The sequence below is a fragment of the Crotalus tigris genome, unplaced genomic scaffold, assembly GCF_016545835.1.
Source record: "Crotalus tigris isolate CLP2741 ecotype Arizona unplaced genomic scaffold, ASM1654583v1 scf7180000017903.3850313, whole genome shotgun sequence".
NCBI classification, from domain to species: domain Eukaryota; kingdom Metazoa; phylum Chordata; class Lepidosauria; order Squamata; family Viperidae; genus Crotalus; species Crotalus tigris.
This window is the reverse complement of record NW_024096713.1, coordinates 1,030,324-1,044,611: the sequence shown is the minus strand read 5'-3', so window position 1 is coordinate 1,044,611 and position 14,288 is coordinate 1,030,324. Positions and strand designations below refer to the sequence as shown.

General features: G+C 35.2%; 1 protein-coding gene across 2 annotated transcripts in view; it reads left to right on the top strand.

The window, feature by feature from the left end:
- Nucleotides 1-14,288, top strand: part of PSME4 (proteasome activator subunit 4) — a 103,397-nt gene that overhangs the window by 64,924 nt on the left and 24,185 nt on the right. For both annotated transcript variants that reach the window (XM_039344331.1, XM_039344332.1), the window contains 12 exons: nucleotides 1,451-1,582; nucleotides 2,916-3,125; nucleotides 4,838-4,974; nucleotides 5,301-5,354; nucleotides 5,988-6,117; nucleotides 6,917-6,998; nucleotides 8,934-9,087; nucleotides 9,393-9,462; nucleotides 11,294-11,419; nucleotides 12,214-12,366; nucleotides 13,310-13,414; nucleotides 13,986-14,077. In XM_039344331.1, coding sequence (XP_039200265.1) covers nucleotides 1,451-1,582; nucleotides 2,916-3,125; nucleotides 4,838-4,974; nucleotides 5,301-5,354; nucleotides 5,988-6,117; nucleotides 6,917-6,998; nucleotides 8,934-9,087; nucleotides 9,393-9,462; nucleotides 11,294-11,419; nucleotides 12,214-12,366; nucleotides 13,310-13,414; nucleotides 13,986-14,077 — 1,445 coding nt within the window. The remainder of the gene's footprint in view (nucleotides 1-1,450; nucleotides 1,583-2,915; nucleotides 3,126-4,837; nucleotides 4,975-5,300; nucleotides 5,355-5,987; nucleotides 6,118-6,916; nucleotides 6,999-8,933; nucleotides 9,088-9,392; nucleotides 9,463-11,293; nucleotides 11,420-12,213; nucleotides 12,367-13,309; nucleotides 13,415-13,985; nucleotides 14,078-14,288) is intronic.

The window sequence follows — 14,288 nt, the reverse complement described above, 5'->3', positions numbered from 1 at the left end:
CAGCTGTGGTTTTAAGTTGAGGACTACTTGTACATCTTTATTTTAAGAGCTTGTTAACATTTCCTCAATGACATTTGGTTATGCCATAGTGCCTCACAATATCCTGCCATGTAATTACTTTCAACCTATGCAGCAGCTATAATTCTAACTGCCACTGGTGGGTGCCTGGAGGGGTTAATAGCAATAGCAATAGCACTTAGACTTATTATATACTTTACAGCACTCGTTGAGCTGTTTACAACATCACCATATTGCCCCCAACAATCTGGGTCCTCATTTTACTAACCTCTAAAGCAGTGGTTCTTAACCTGGGCGATATTGTCCCCCAGGGGACGATTTTGTTTTTCAGCGGGGCGATGGAATGAAAAGGGGTGATGTGGGGGCGAAGGAACGAAAAGGGGGCGATATGGGGGCGATGGAGCGAGAAGTTTTGGGGACACTTTTTTGTACAGTGAATCACTGTATATCTGTCGTACAAAAACATCAGATCGCTCGCTATTAGTGGATTGAATTGTGTTTTTCTTTTTGGACATTTCACTTTCTTACAATTGAATTTTGTTTTCAGTGGTGATTACATTTAAGTGTCTTGAATAAATAAGATAATAATGAAATACATGTATCACGAAGTTTGGGAATAAAGTGCCAGGTGGTACCAAAATTTTTCACTCAAGATATGGGAGAAAGACTGGAAATAAACTATTTGCATCAATATGTCCTGATGACAATTTTAAAGAAAACAAAAAAAAAGTGTTTGCATAAATTGAAGAATGATTTCCTATGTTGTGATTGAGAGGTTATATTGGGGGAGGGGGGCGATGACAACTTATTCATTGGCTCAAGGGGGCGATTTGTTCAAAAAAGTTAAGAACCACTGCTCTAAAGAATGGAAGTCTGAGTCATCCTTGAGCCTGTTGGGATCAAACTGCAGGCTGTGGGCATAGTTAGCCTGCAATACTGCATTCTAACCACCGCACCACTTATCTCTGTGGAGATAAGACAATACTGACTTGAATAGTTCAGAAAAAGCTGGGTAGAGAGGTCTGTGGACCAACTAACATAGCTCTAATCTGTAGCAGCAACACACATTTTTTAGAATTCATTTTCTACTCATCAGTTGTGGGTTTCTACTCACAGAAGCAAGCCAATAAAATTCTTAAGGTCTGTCCAGGTGATTTACAATTTAGAGTTGCCTCAAAATTGAATTCCATGCAGAATGTATTCCTTCTAATATTAAGAATCAGACCAAAAAACAAGCAGATGCAGAACAAGATTCTTATTTTTTTAAACATATTTCACAAAAGTTGTTTTGGTGCCTTATAAGAAAATTATATACAATGCATAGGTGCTTTTTTAGATTATAAGACTGTTCAGAACCAATCGCTATATAAAGTAAAGCTTATTTGTCCTCTGTTTAGCTTTTGTATAAATTTCTATGGTGTTTTTGCCCTAGGTGAGGAACAAAGCTCAACAAGCCTTTTTCACAGCTTTGGGGACTTACAACTTTTGTTGCAGAGACATCATTCCTTTGGTTTTGGAGTTTTTGAGGCCAGATGGGTACAGTGTCACCCAGCAGCAATTTAAAGTAAGGAATTTATCAATTTTCTTTATGGCCATTGATGGAGGAGTTGTAATCTTCAGCCAAAGAGACTATTTTTATCCCCTTAGAGTTCCAGAATAAATTGGCAAAATTCATTGCCCATATGACCTATTTTTGGTGTAATATTTATGCCTCTCAAAGTAAGAGTGCAAACGAAATTGCGAAGTCTGTGGATGATAATTTCTCCTCCTTCCTCATTGTGTGAAAGAATGTTGCTGTAATCCAGCCATTTTGCAGTCATGATTTTGGTGGCGTGATTTCAGGTTGTTTTTCAGACTTTGGGTGGACATAGGAATGGGGTTTATTTCCTAGAGGCCCCATTGCACCCTTGCCTCACAGTAGCCTTACAAGAGAAAAAAGTTTTAAAAAATTAAAATCCTCTCCTTCCAATAACATCTGCAGTTGTCTGGTCAGGAAACAGTTACCACTGCTGATTCAGGAGACCTTAATTAAGCTGATAAAATTTAATTTTGAATGTTATATATTCTGTAAATAACAGGATTATATGAAAAACAGATATTAAGATTAGTAGATCTAAGACTTGTTTCCTTTTCAATTCTTCTGATAAGTTTTTTAAAGATTTCGAAAGTGTAAATTTTAATACTTTTAATACAATATGGGTGATTTATTTTTAATTGACATATTTTATTGACAGTTGAAACGCTGACTCTGGACAGCTTTATGAAGCAAAATAAGTTTTTTTGGCTTTCAGTTATCATCATGTTATTTGTCAGTGTGATTCATATGGCATCCATCTTACCTCATCTGGTCTGGCAGACTAACAACAATTTAAAGCATAATACTAATACATAAACCAGAATACATATAATAACAACCATGATGAAAAACCTCAATCTGCTGCAAATCAAACCCCATGCCTGGAAATATATCATTATCTTCATAACATTCTGTGAGATTTTACAAAATTATTGTGATCTTTTAAAATCTGGCAATATGTGAGATTTTAGCAGTTAAAAAGAAACATACTGTTTGGGAGAGAGAAGCAGCAGGCACTCTTGCTGGATGGAGTTAATGAAAATTCTGGCACATGCAAGTATTGAAAATCTCTGTTCTAAAATACCATAAAATAGATCTGCTTTTGTTGTTAGTTGTTAAATCAGTAGACTGAGATGCTTGATTACTTGTTTAAAGAATGTAGTAATTGAAAATTTTAGATTCTGAGTAGAACCACTGTATAAATAACTTAATTTTATGTTTCACAGACTATTATTATAAACAAAGAGATAATAGACTACTGTAATTGGAGAAGAATTCCAAGCGTACGTCAATAATTCTTTCTAAAATTTATTTTCCCTAGGGTGCCTTGTATTGCCTTCTTGGAAATCATAGTGGAGTATGTCTGGCAAATCTTCATGATTGGGACTGCATTGTCCAAACCTGGCCTGCAATTGTCTCTTCTGGACTTAGCAAAGCAATGTCTCTGGAAAAGCCATCCATAGTTAGACTCTTTGATGACCTTGCAGAGAAAATCCATCGGCAGTATGAAACAATAGGACTGGATTTTACTGTGAGTGTGAAATAATTACATCCCTTACAATTGTTTAGGAACCTGGTTACTTAGGGACCATTTAGTATCTGTCCAGCCAGTTTGATTTGATGGTTTTGGTATGCTCTGGCATTGATAAATATAAATATGTTGCTTAAATTTGGATGATAGCTGGGGATCTAGCACTAAGTCTATATGTCTTGTACAGGAAGATGGGGAAGTAGATGCCAGTGCCAGTGAGTTTTGCATTAGCTCTTACTTGAGATGATACAGTTGGCAATCTGATTATAAACTAGAATGTAAAAATTTTAGTATGATAAAGAATTGGGATACTAGAATTTCCACATACTTGGAAATAATATAAGTCTAAAACAATATGACAGTATTAATAGCAGTTATCTTTTATCGAGCAGCTTGATGGCCTAGAGTTGGAGCTCTCCCCTCACAATCAGGAGGCTGTGAGTTCGAACCTAAGTAGTGGCAGATATTTCTCTCTCTGGGAGCAAAGAAAAAATATCTGCCATGAGCTCCTCGTAGACATCAGGAAAGGCATCTGGCCAGTAAATGGTCAGCTCCATTCAGTTGCCCGTACTCCACCCCAGTGCAAGGGATTACAGGGTCGTTAAAAGAAAAAAAAAAGTAGTTGCTTTTCATAAATTATCTGCTCTGGCCTCATCCAAGTTGTACCTTTTCTGAATTACCATGACACCAAAATAATGTATGAAAAAGGCCAAATACAGATGTGACAAAAAGTATTGATATCCCTCCAAAGGTAGTTCTCAACTTATGACTAGTCACTTAGCAACTGTTCGAAGTTGCGATGGACCCCCCTAGAGGTACTTAGAACCTGGTTCTGAAGTTCTGACAGTCAACCCCCACCCCCTGTAGTCAGTAATTACATTTTGGGCACTTTGCAACTGGCTGTTTGCAGCATCTCATTGTCATATGACCACAATTTACAATGTTTTTTTCAATATTTATTTCTAGTTTTCGACAAAGCCACCCCATAGCAAAGAATGGGTTTGCTTAACGATCACTGCAAAAAAGCTCATAAAATCAGACTGGTTGCATGGGTGACCTGCATTACGACCATCACAACTTACAATGGATAGGCTCCATTGTGGTCATAAGTTGTTGACTGCCTATACTTTTTCCCAAAGAATCCCAATTTTCTCTGAAATAAATTGAAACTGACACAAATAAATGGCATCCACCATTTTGTATCCCATAGTTCATAGAGTAAGCATTTTGCTTTGGTTATTTATATTTGTTTTTATTTTTGTAAATAGAACAAATGAAAATGGCATGGACATAATTATTGGTAACCATTAGCAGTTAAAATATGTTAATTGGATTTTGGTGCTAACTCAAGCAGACATTTTGCTTCAGTTTTATCATAAGTGCCTTTGCTCCCATAAACAATCACTCAGCAAATTGGGATGGGGGAAATAGAAGGGTACTGATACTCTTGACTGTGTCTATGTTTTAGAATATTGAAAGGGATGAGATGACATAATTGAAAAGGACAGGATCAATTTTGAAGGGCTTTGTGGAGAAATAATTTATCAATAACAATAAGCGCAGAAAGTAAAAGTGTAAATACACTACATTGGTATACTATTTTGTGATGCTTTTGAATTTTTGTAACAGTGTACATTTTGTAAATGTATCCTTCCCTGGGAATAATCACTTGTTGTATCAGAATCTTTCTTTATGTCTCCCTACTTCTCCAGGTCCCAGAGACATGTACTAAAGTTGCAGTCCTCATGCAGAAGTCACTGGGTCAAAACAGTGAATGTACAAGCCTTAGTTCAGAAGAGATTGAGCTGGGAATTCAGCGACAGAAAGAAAGGAATGCCGAGTCCTCTCAGTAAGTGTAAACTCTCCAACAATTTCATTTTTTATATGTGAAATCAAAGTCATTTGTAACAGTAAGGTTTTTAAAACTTTTTTTGAATAGGAGAAAATCCAATTATTACCTTTTTGCCTAACATGATTGTTAAAATGCAACATGATTATAAATCTCTTCAAACAAATGATGTTCATTTGAAATGCTCCATGTACAGCATTTTTAGAGAAATTTCTCCTGTCTGCTGATTGCTATAAAGACTTGCATTCTATATGCACTGGCCCACAGATGATATCCTGTCTTTTGCTGAGATATGTTAATACATAAATGTTCTTTTTCATTTACAGAAATTATGAAAATTTGGTAAATAAGCTTCTGGATTGTGTGAATCAAAGAAATCTGTAAGTATGAGAATATCTTTCTCAAAATGTGGTTCATGTGCTTTTTTTTCTGGGCTGTGAGTTGGCAACCATTGAGAAATCGGTAGTCACCATTTAGCTTTGTGACTGCAAGAAGCTTTCCAGGGATGAGATGACATCATTGAAAAGGACAGGGCCAATTTTGAAGGGCTTTATGGAGAAAGAATGTATTAATAACAATAAGAGCAGAAAGCATTTTGGAAACGAACCATGTTTGTTTTTAAACCCCCACCCATGCCCTGAAAAATAAGTTATATTATACTGCTTATATTCTGTTGCAAAATGGCTAAATTTCTGCAGTATGGTTTTATGCTAGGCAAGATAGAATAGTATTAAAGATGGACAAGAAAGTGATTTGACTCCAAAACCCCTCTGTTTCCTGTGATCATTTTTGAGAACAAAAGTAAAACAAAAAACATGGTGCTGCAAATACGGTGCCATTTTGTTGCTGAATTTTGGGTGTTTATGGCATCTCCCAGGCAGTGAATTGCCCATCCCAGGATCATACCATATTCCACTCCTCACCAAGTTCAGTGAAAATTTAGTGCTAGATTTAAAAGTTATGCCTTCTAGTTTTTATTTTGTATAATTTGGAATCCTTTTTCTTCCTTCCAGCCCTTGGAAGTTTGAGCACATTGGCATTGGTTTTCTCTCCCTACTTTTAAGGGATGACAGAGTGCTACCTGTAAGAGCCATAAATTTTTTTGTGGAATGTCTCAATCATGATGTCTTGGTGGTTCGCAAGGTAAAAGGTTAACTGGTTTAATTATAGTAAAACTGGTTTGCTGATATTGATTCCATTATTCATTCCTTAGAGTGGATTAATATCTGCTTTCTTCACATATCAAAGTATTTATTTTTAATCTTATGAATGAATTTCAGTGCTTCCAGAGGACCATTTTCTTTTTAAGTACAGTTTGCTTGATATGTGTAGACTTTTCCAGAGATGTGCAGGCTGGCACAGTTGCCCAATTCACACAGAGAAAGTCTTCAGTGAAATACCACCCATTATGCAAGTACAAATCATACTGTTTGTCTATGGTACATAGCTTGCAATCTTTGATAGACATTAGTTTTCCAATCTTAGGCAACAGATTTATTTATTATCAGCTACTTATTCCTGAAGCTTTCTATATGTGCAGTGAATAGGCTTTGCCACCAAGTTAAAAACTCTTCCTTAAAAGACCTTTAATCTGTCTATTAATACCTAAGACAACTTTTAAAAAACTTTTAACATATTGAATTCCACAAATTTATGAATATTTTTAGGATTATAAAGTTCTACATGCTTATACATACACTGTAGAGATTAGAAAACCTAAATCTTTATGTTCTACCCTAAAAAAACCCTAAATGACATAAAAAATAATTTACCCCATTTAATTTTATATGCTGACTACTTCAACATATAATTGAACTTTACATATAAAGTTTTTATATATAGGAGGAAAGTTATGGGAAGAGTGTGCCATTTTAACAGGATCTGTGTTTCTCCTTTCATTTGTTTTAAATTAAAATGAGGTAATTTTCATTTTTCTGTGTAGATGGCAATATCTGCTGTGGCTGGCATCCTTAAGCAGCTGAAAAGGCCCCACAAAAAGATGCTCATCTGTCCTTTCCAAATTAGTAAGTGTGCTAAAGAAAGACAACTATCTTTCAGTAATGACAATTTGAGTTAGTGAATGTTAAGGGCAATATGAGCTATTATATCTGTTAATTTTCAGTCTTTGTATCTGCCATCAATTTCTTCTGCCTAATGTTTCAACTATGTTATATCTTTTTTAACTGGACACCATATCTACTGCAAGTTTAGTTGATTTTCATAGGTAATAACATTAAATTTTCCATTGGTGTTAAAATATTGAAGTACTGCACCTTGAAGCATTCTATTGATTGGGGAAAGAAATAGTGGAATTGGTGGTGCTCTCTGAGCTTGATAGTTTGCTTGCAGACATTTTATAATTTATCTATATGTGCCTATTGATGGCTGATTTGTCTGAATTCCAGGTTTCCAGGAGTTCCATAGCATTTTTGGATTGGTGTTTGTCTGCTACTGTGATGCCATTTGGTTGTTGTAATGTTGGTTGTTTCAGATATGTTTTTGATGTATAATATTGTTATCCTTTTCCAAATTTATCTGATTCCAAATCAGAAATAACCAACAGATTTACATCCACATGGCACTACCATAGCACACAAACCAATCAACTCCTCCTTCAAGAAGAAAAAAAATAGATATAATCTGCAGCATATAATGTGAGGATTATAATGGCCATTATGTAAGACAGACAGGCAGACAGCAATATATCCATGAACACCAGCTGGCAGTTAGAAGACATGATGAAAACTACTTGCTTATAACACATAGGCAGACTCAACCACAATTTCAACTAGGAAACTGAACATCTTGGACCAAGTCCAAAAACTCTAGAGAATTCCTGGACACCTGGCATTCAGACAAATCTGCCATCAATAGACACATAGAGATAAACTACATCTGCATACAATTCAGGAGACAATTAAAAAAAGCTAAAAAGGAAACAAAAACACCAGAACACATCCTCTCCAGCAGCCAACGTGATAAGTAGGGATTAACACTAGACAAACAAGCAGAAAACAGAACACTAATCAAGGAACTACCAAGGAGAAAACCACATCCTCACTAACATTGGCAAGGTACTCTACTGTATACAAACAGGAAGGAAACCCCACACTTACTTGCAATGATGTTATATACTTGGGCAATGAAACATTTACAAACAAGTAGCGAAGCTCCGAGAGCGCCAAGGATTCCACAATTCCATTCTGAGCTACAGATATTTCTTCTATTGGAGATATTAAATAGTCAGTCTTATGATTTGTTTTACTTAAATTTGTGAGTTTGATTGTAAGTTTGATTGTAAGTTATTTTAGTCTCCTGTTCCTCAAGTCTTATTAAAGTCCTCTGCATTTATGTGTGAATCTTCAATTCAGATGTTTGTAAAAAATTGTTAAAGGGTTAATCCACTGCTTGTCAGCTAACTGACTTTCAGGATCCTGCAATCTGTTTTCTAAACTGATAACATATTTTCATTATTTTAATTCTAGAAAAAAATGCTGATGAAATAAGAACTTTTTACAGGATTGAAATAATTTTTTATTGTTATTCTTGAGTACCAAAATGGCTATTACAATTTTTCCTACCGATTACCTGCCAAATCCGAGCTTCCCCATCATTCTAGGCATTTATCTTACACCACGGAGAGATGAACAAACTAGCTTACAGCAACTAATTTGTAGAAAAATGACTATTTTAATGGATGTTTTATTGTGGTACTTGTTTTAGTTTTAAGAATATTGGTTAACATATTTTGGTCCCTAGTGTGGCTGTACTAGTTATGCTGCTATTTGAAACAGATGCTTCATGATTTCTATTTTTAAAAAATATAATTATTCAGAATTGTGTGATTTAGTGACAGCTGGCAGTAATTGTGGGCATCAATATGTACTGAATGAAAGTAGAAATATCAAGCATCTAATGATAAGTTTAATAAGAAAAGCATTTTTCTCTTTTACAAACAGGTGGATCCCCACGGCCTTCTAATATCCAGGCAGGTGACAGATCTGATAACCAATGGCTGCATTATGAGAGTGCTAGTTTACCAAAGACTAAAGAAACTTGGGAAGCCTGCAATTTTGTGGAAAAAACACATTGGGGATACTACACTTGGCCTCAGTAAGTATTGGCTTCTGTCCTTCTGCCCTCTTCTATAATATGAAAGTCAGTAGAGTTACTTCATAGCTTCCATTCAAACTGCCTTACTGATGCAAACCTTGTCCTGCTTATACTTGATTTGCTAGAGCAGTTATTCATTTCTTCCATATATTAAATCCTTTACGCTTTCTATATTTGATAATATAAAGGTTAAAAGATGTGAATCTGAATTTGTCCTTGCTAAATTGTGACTCTGAAACAGTGAAGTAAGTACTTTCTATTTTGCCATTCAATATTGTCTCATTTTTTTCCCTTACAATTTCTAGAAATATGGAAATATATGCTTCTGTAGAAGAGCAACCAAAACTTGGGAGGAGTAGAAAGGAACTTTCAGAGGTGATGTTATATTTTTAAAATGTGCTCACAATTTCTCTTGGTCTGATATTTCACTTTCAGCATTATACAATTTTTCCTTTCATTTTATAACAGATTTAACTTGAGAGGGAATTAAATTATTCAAAGTTATCTCAATTCCAGAGTATTGAAATTCAAATGCACATAATATGTTAATAGAATCAATTATGTGCTTGGATCACACAGCCCTACTGTTTATATCAAAATACAGTATGAAGAAATTCTTATGGGAGTCATCATAGATGTAGCTTCTTACTACAAGAAATATATAGTGATATTTTCTTTTTGCCTGGAATCTGTTCACACATTTAACAGGTAGTTAAAAAGTAACCGTGTTTGGAGAAATCATGTGGTTTTGCATACATGTGTCAGGAGTCTACATTAGGAAAAAGGAAATTACTTGTGATTGTTTTAAGTGAGAGTTAAATATAGTAAGCACTGGTATAATACTAAACCATTTGTCCATTTACCACAGCAATGATTTCTTTGAAACAGGTGATTTCCAATTACCTGAATTCCTAAACTGGATATTTTTCTTGCTACCATTTATATATGGAAGCTTTTGATTGGATTCTTTCCAAAAGGTTTTATTTTTTTGGGGGGGAGGTATTCAATTTATTATAATGTGACACTGATTTCTGCAGCATATTAATAAGTCGCTTCTCAGGTCAGAAAATCTTTGACTTGGGAGTAGGAAGATGAGATATAAAAATATTCAACTTTAGCTTTTTATAGAAAATGAGATCATTTTCACAATTGCAAAACTGTGTCTGACTTATTTGGGCCATGTCATGCAGGGGACACTGGAGAAAGTAATTATATTTGGAGAATTAGTGATAAAAGGAAACCAGCCCCCCAAAGAACACAGTGACTGGACATCATTAAAGCTGATACCAGGCAGAGCATAGAAAAACAAAGAAGTAGTCACTTAAATATGCAGCTGCCAAAAAAGCCAACATAGCGCTAGGTTGTATTAACAGAGGGATAGAATCAAGATCATGTGAAGAATTATTACCACTTTACAATGCCTTGATAAGACTATACTTAGAATACTGCATTCAGTTTTGGTCACCACGATGTAAAAAAGATGTTGAGACTCTAAAAAGAGTACAGAGAAGAGCAACAAAGATGATTAGGGGATGATATAAGGAACAGTTGTTGGAATTGAGTTTGTCTAATTTAATGAAGAGAAGGATGAGGGGTGACATGATAGTGGTATTCCAATATCTCAGGGGTTGCCACAAAGAAGGGGGAGTCAAGCTATTCTCCAAAGCACCTGAAGGCAAGACAAGAAGCAATGGATGGAACTAACAGAAGAAAGAAACAACCTAGAATTAAGGAGAAACTTCTTGACAGTTAAAACAATCAGAGGAGACTGTGAATGCTCCAACACTAGAAGTTTTTAAGAAGAGAGTGAGCAGCCATTTGTCTAAAATGGTATAGGGTTTCGTGCCTGAGCAGGGAGTTGGACTAGATAACCTCCAAGGTCCCTTCCAACTTTATTACTATTACTATTACTCGTCCCAGAACAGAAGATGTGGAGAGACCTGGCCCATAGAATCCCCAGGAATCTGAATGTATAACATCATCATCATCATCATAGAAAATGATAGCATAAAGAATTCTAAGGCTGACCATTAGAGAATAACTTGTTTTTGGAAGAATATGTCAGTTATACATTTTTCAGGTTGTCTGATCTAAAGATTTAAGTATCTAAGTATCTAATTATGGGGACCATATATATTTTTCCCAACATAGATGTGGTAAGCAGTTTTTTAGTTCTATTTATATTATTGTTTATTTTATTTTACAGGCGGAGCAAGTAATTTATGATCACTTTTCTGATCCTAATTTTGTTGAGCAGTTAATCAAGTTTCTTTCTTTAGAAGACAGAAAAGGAAAAGATAAATTTAATCCTCGTAGGTTTTGCCTCTTTAAGGTAAATGATTATCTAGTATTTTCCTTCTTTTCTAGGAAATGTTGAGCTATGTATAAAGCTGTTTAAGAAAAAATCCATGCAGTTAAACCTTTGTGATTGTTCTATCATATATATTGCTCTGATTTCATCAATCATAATTTATTAAAAAGTTCTGCCTCAAGTGCCCTTCTTTACACACTGCAGTCATTCATAAGGGCGAACAACTGCTGTGGTGCTGCAACATTTGTAATTTTGGGGTTTTCTTGTAAGCACTAGGGGGTGCTTAAAAGCATTAAGTAAACAAGCCCTTGTAACTTGGGGATTACTTGTATAACATGCAGGCACACTCATTTGTTCATTTTACGCCACACTCCATTTAGCTTGTGTTAAGGCAGTGAAGTTTTCTGATATAGTTTCATTGCTTTATAATTTTCCTCACAGCATAATAATCAAATTTTCAAACTTATGTGGAATTGTGGAAATGTGGTTTCCAGGATTATAATTTAGGTACAATAGCGAAATGTGCTACTACTTTCTAAAGCTCTTCAGTGCTTTTCTCTTAATAATGGCTTGTATATCATTTAATTCTGAAAATGGTAGCCTAATTACTGTTTATGATTAATTGCAATAAAAAGGCATTAAATACATGCAGAACATTTGGGGCTTGGAAAAATTCCTTCCCCTCTAGATATTACTGATATTTAACATTTTTAAATATATTTATCATTTTAGAACAATTAAATTAGGTTTAGCCCTTTTTGTAAATGCAATAAGAAGTATTAAGGCTTAAAGTCAAATGTGTGTGTTTTCCCTAGGGTCTGTTTAGAAACTTTGATGATACTTTCTTACCTGTATTGAAACCACACTTAGAACGCCTTGCTGCAGATTCCCATGAAAGTCCTCAACGCTGTGTGGCTGAAATTATAGCTGGTTTGATAAGAGGGTCTAAACACTGGACATTTGAAAAGGTAGAGCACATTTCTATGAATTTTGCAAATATATTTGATTTAGATCTCCTTATATACACCAAAATTATTCTGAATTACACACACACACACACACACACACACACACACACACACACATACATATTATATAAATACATGTATGCTTCATATATGTGTGTGTGTGATCCTTGATGGATTAAAAAAAGATTACTTATTACCCATTCTTGAAGTTAAGACTGCTGCACCAACCCAGGATCACATGATCTCTCTCTCTCTCTCTCTCTCTCTCTCTCTCTCTCTCTCTCTCTCACACACACACACACACACACACACACACACACACACACACCTGTGTGTTTAAGAGAGAGTGATCATGTGTTCAATCATAATTTCAAAGATGGGTCATGAGTAACTTTTTTTTCAAATCTATTGTAACTTCAAGCAGTCATTAAGCAACCATATATTTAATTTGGATGTTTCTATTGCTTTTATTAAAATATTTTTGATATTTTAATTGCAATAGTTTTTTTTGAATTGTAGGCTGCCCAGAGTCATTGATTGAGATGGGCGGCTATAGAAATTAGACAAACAAACCAGTCATAAGTTACTCTCTTTCTCAGTCCCAGGAAGCAGGCAATGGCAATGGCACTTCCAAGAAAACTGCGGGGACTTTTCCAGGAGTGAAGATTGATTGAAGGCACACACACATATGAATACTTAGTTTGAAATTAAGGATGGTTAAACATGGAACAAATGTTCCTATCTTGCTTTCTGAACTACAGCATTAACACAGTCTATGCCTTCAGTATGTGATGTGTTTTTGCTTCCTCTAAAACTAAGCTACATGAATTCTGACAGAAATAGACTTTGCCTATATGTGTTTCTCTCTAATAAAAACAGAATTGTTCGGAATTAAAGATGCCATGTATTAGTAATACATTGTTTTTTACATCATTATGTACAGGTGGAGAATCTCTGGAAAGTTCTCTGTCCACTTCTCAGAACAGCTTTATCCAATATTACAGTAGAAACTTACAATGACTGGGGAACATGTATAGCAACATCATGTGTAAGCCTTATACATTATTTTTCACTCTGCCTTATTATGGAAGCATTCTGAATTCTTCTAACGTTTGTCTCTGAACATGGGGAAAATAGCCTATACTGAAAGGAGATTATAGCTTTTGACTATTCTAATTTTAGTTTTTATTCTAGAAAGAGGAATGGAAATTCTTTTATGATGACTTGTTACATTGTTATGTATGTTTAGATTTCTAATACTGTAGAGCAGACATGTCAAACTCACGATGTCACGTGACATCACGCGATGTAGCGGGATTGTTTGCCATTGCTGGCAACAGGGTGGGCGTGGCTTCCGCATGACGCATCCGGCCCGCGGGCTGGCAGTTTGACACCCCTGCTGTAGAGGTTTTATAATTTCCAGATAATTCTGAAGAGTTTTTTCTTGGATTTGTTGGTGGAATTTATTCAAAAAGCATAGTTATGTTATAAAATACACTGTGTAATACAGTATCAATGTATGGTGTTGAATTGTCTCTCAGCAAGTTACATTAAGATTTATGTTGTCAGGAAATGATTTTGCCCCCTTTTCCTTTAAATATAAATATATATATAAACAGGAGAGCAGAGATCCCAGGAAATTGTACTGGTTGTTTGAATTGTTACTGGAGTCTCCACTGAATGGTGAAGGAGGATCATTTGTTGATGCATGGTAAGGAAAAAAAAAGTCTTATATATATATATATATATATATATATGGCACTATCTATCAAAATAAAATGTAATGGTGCAAAACGTAAGCTTCCACATTTAGGCAAGAAAAAATAAATGCACAGGTATAGTATAGGTCAGGGCTTGTCAACCGGTGGTATGCGTACCACTTGTGGTACGCGACCACCTGGCTGGTGGTACGCAGTGTCGCC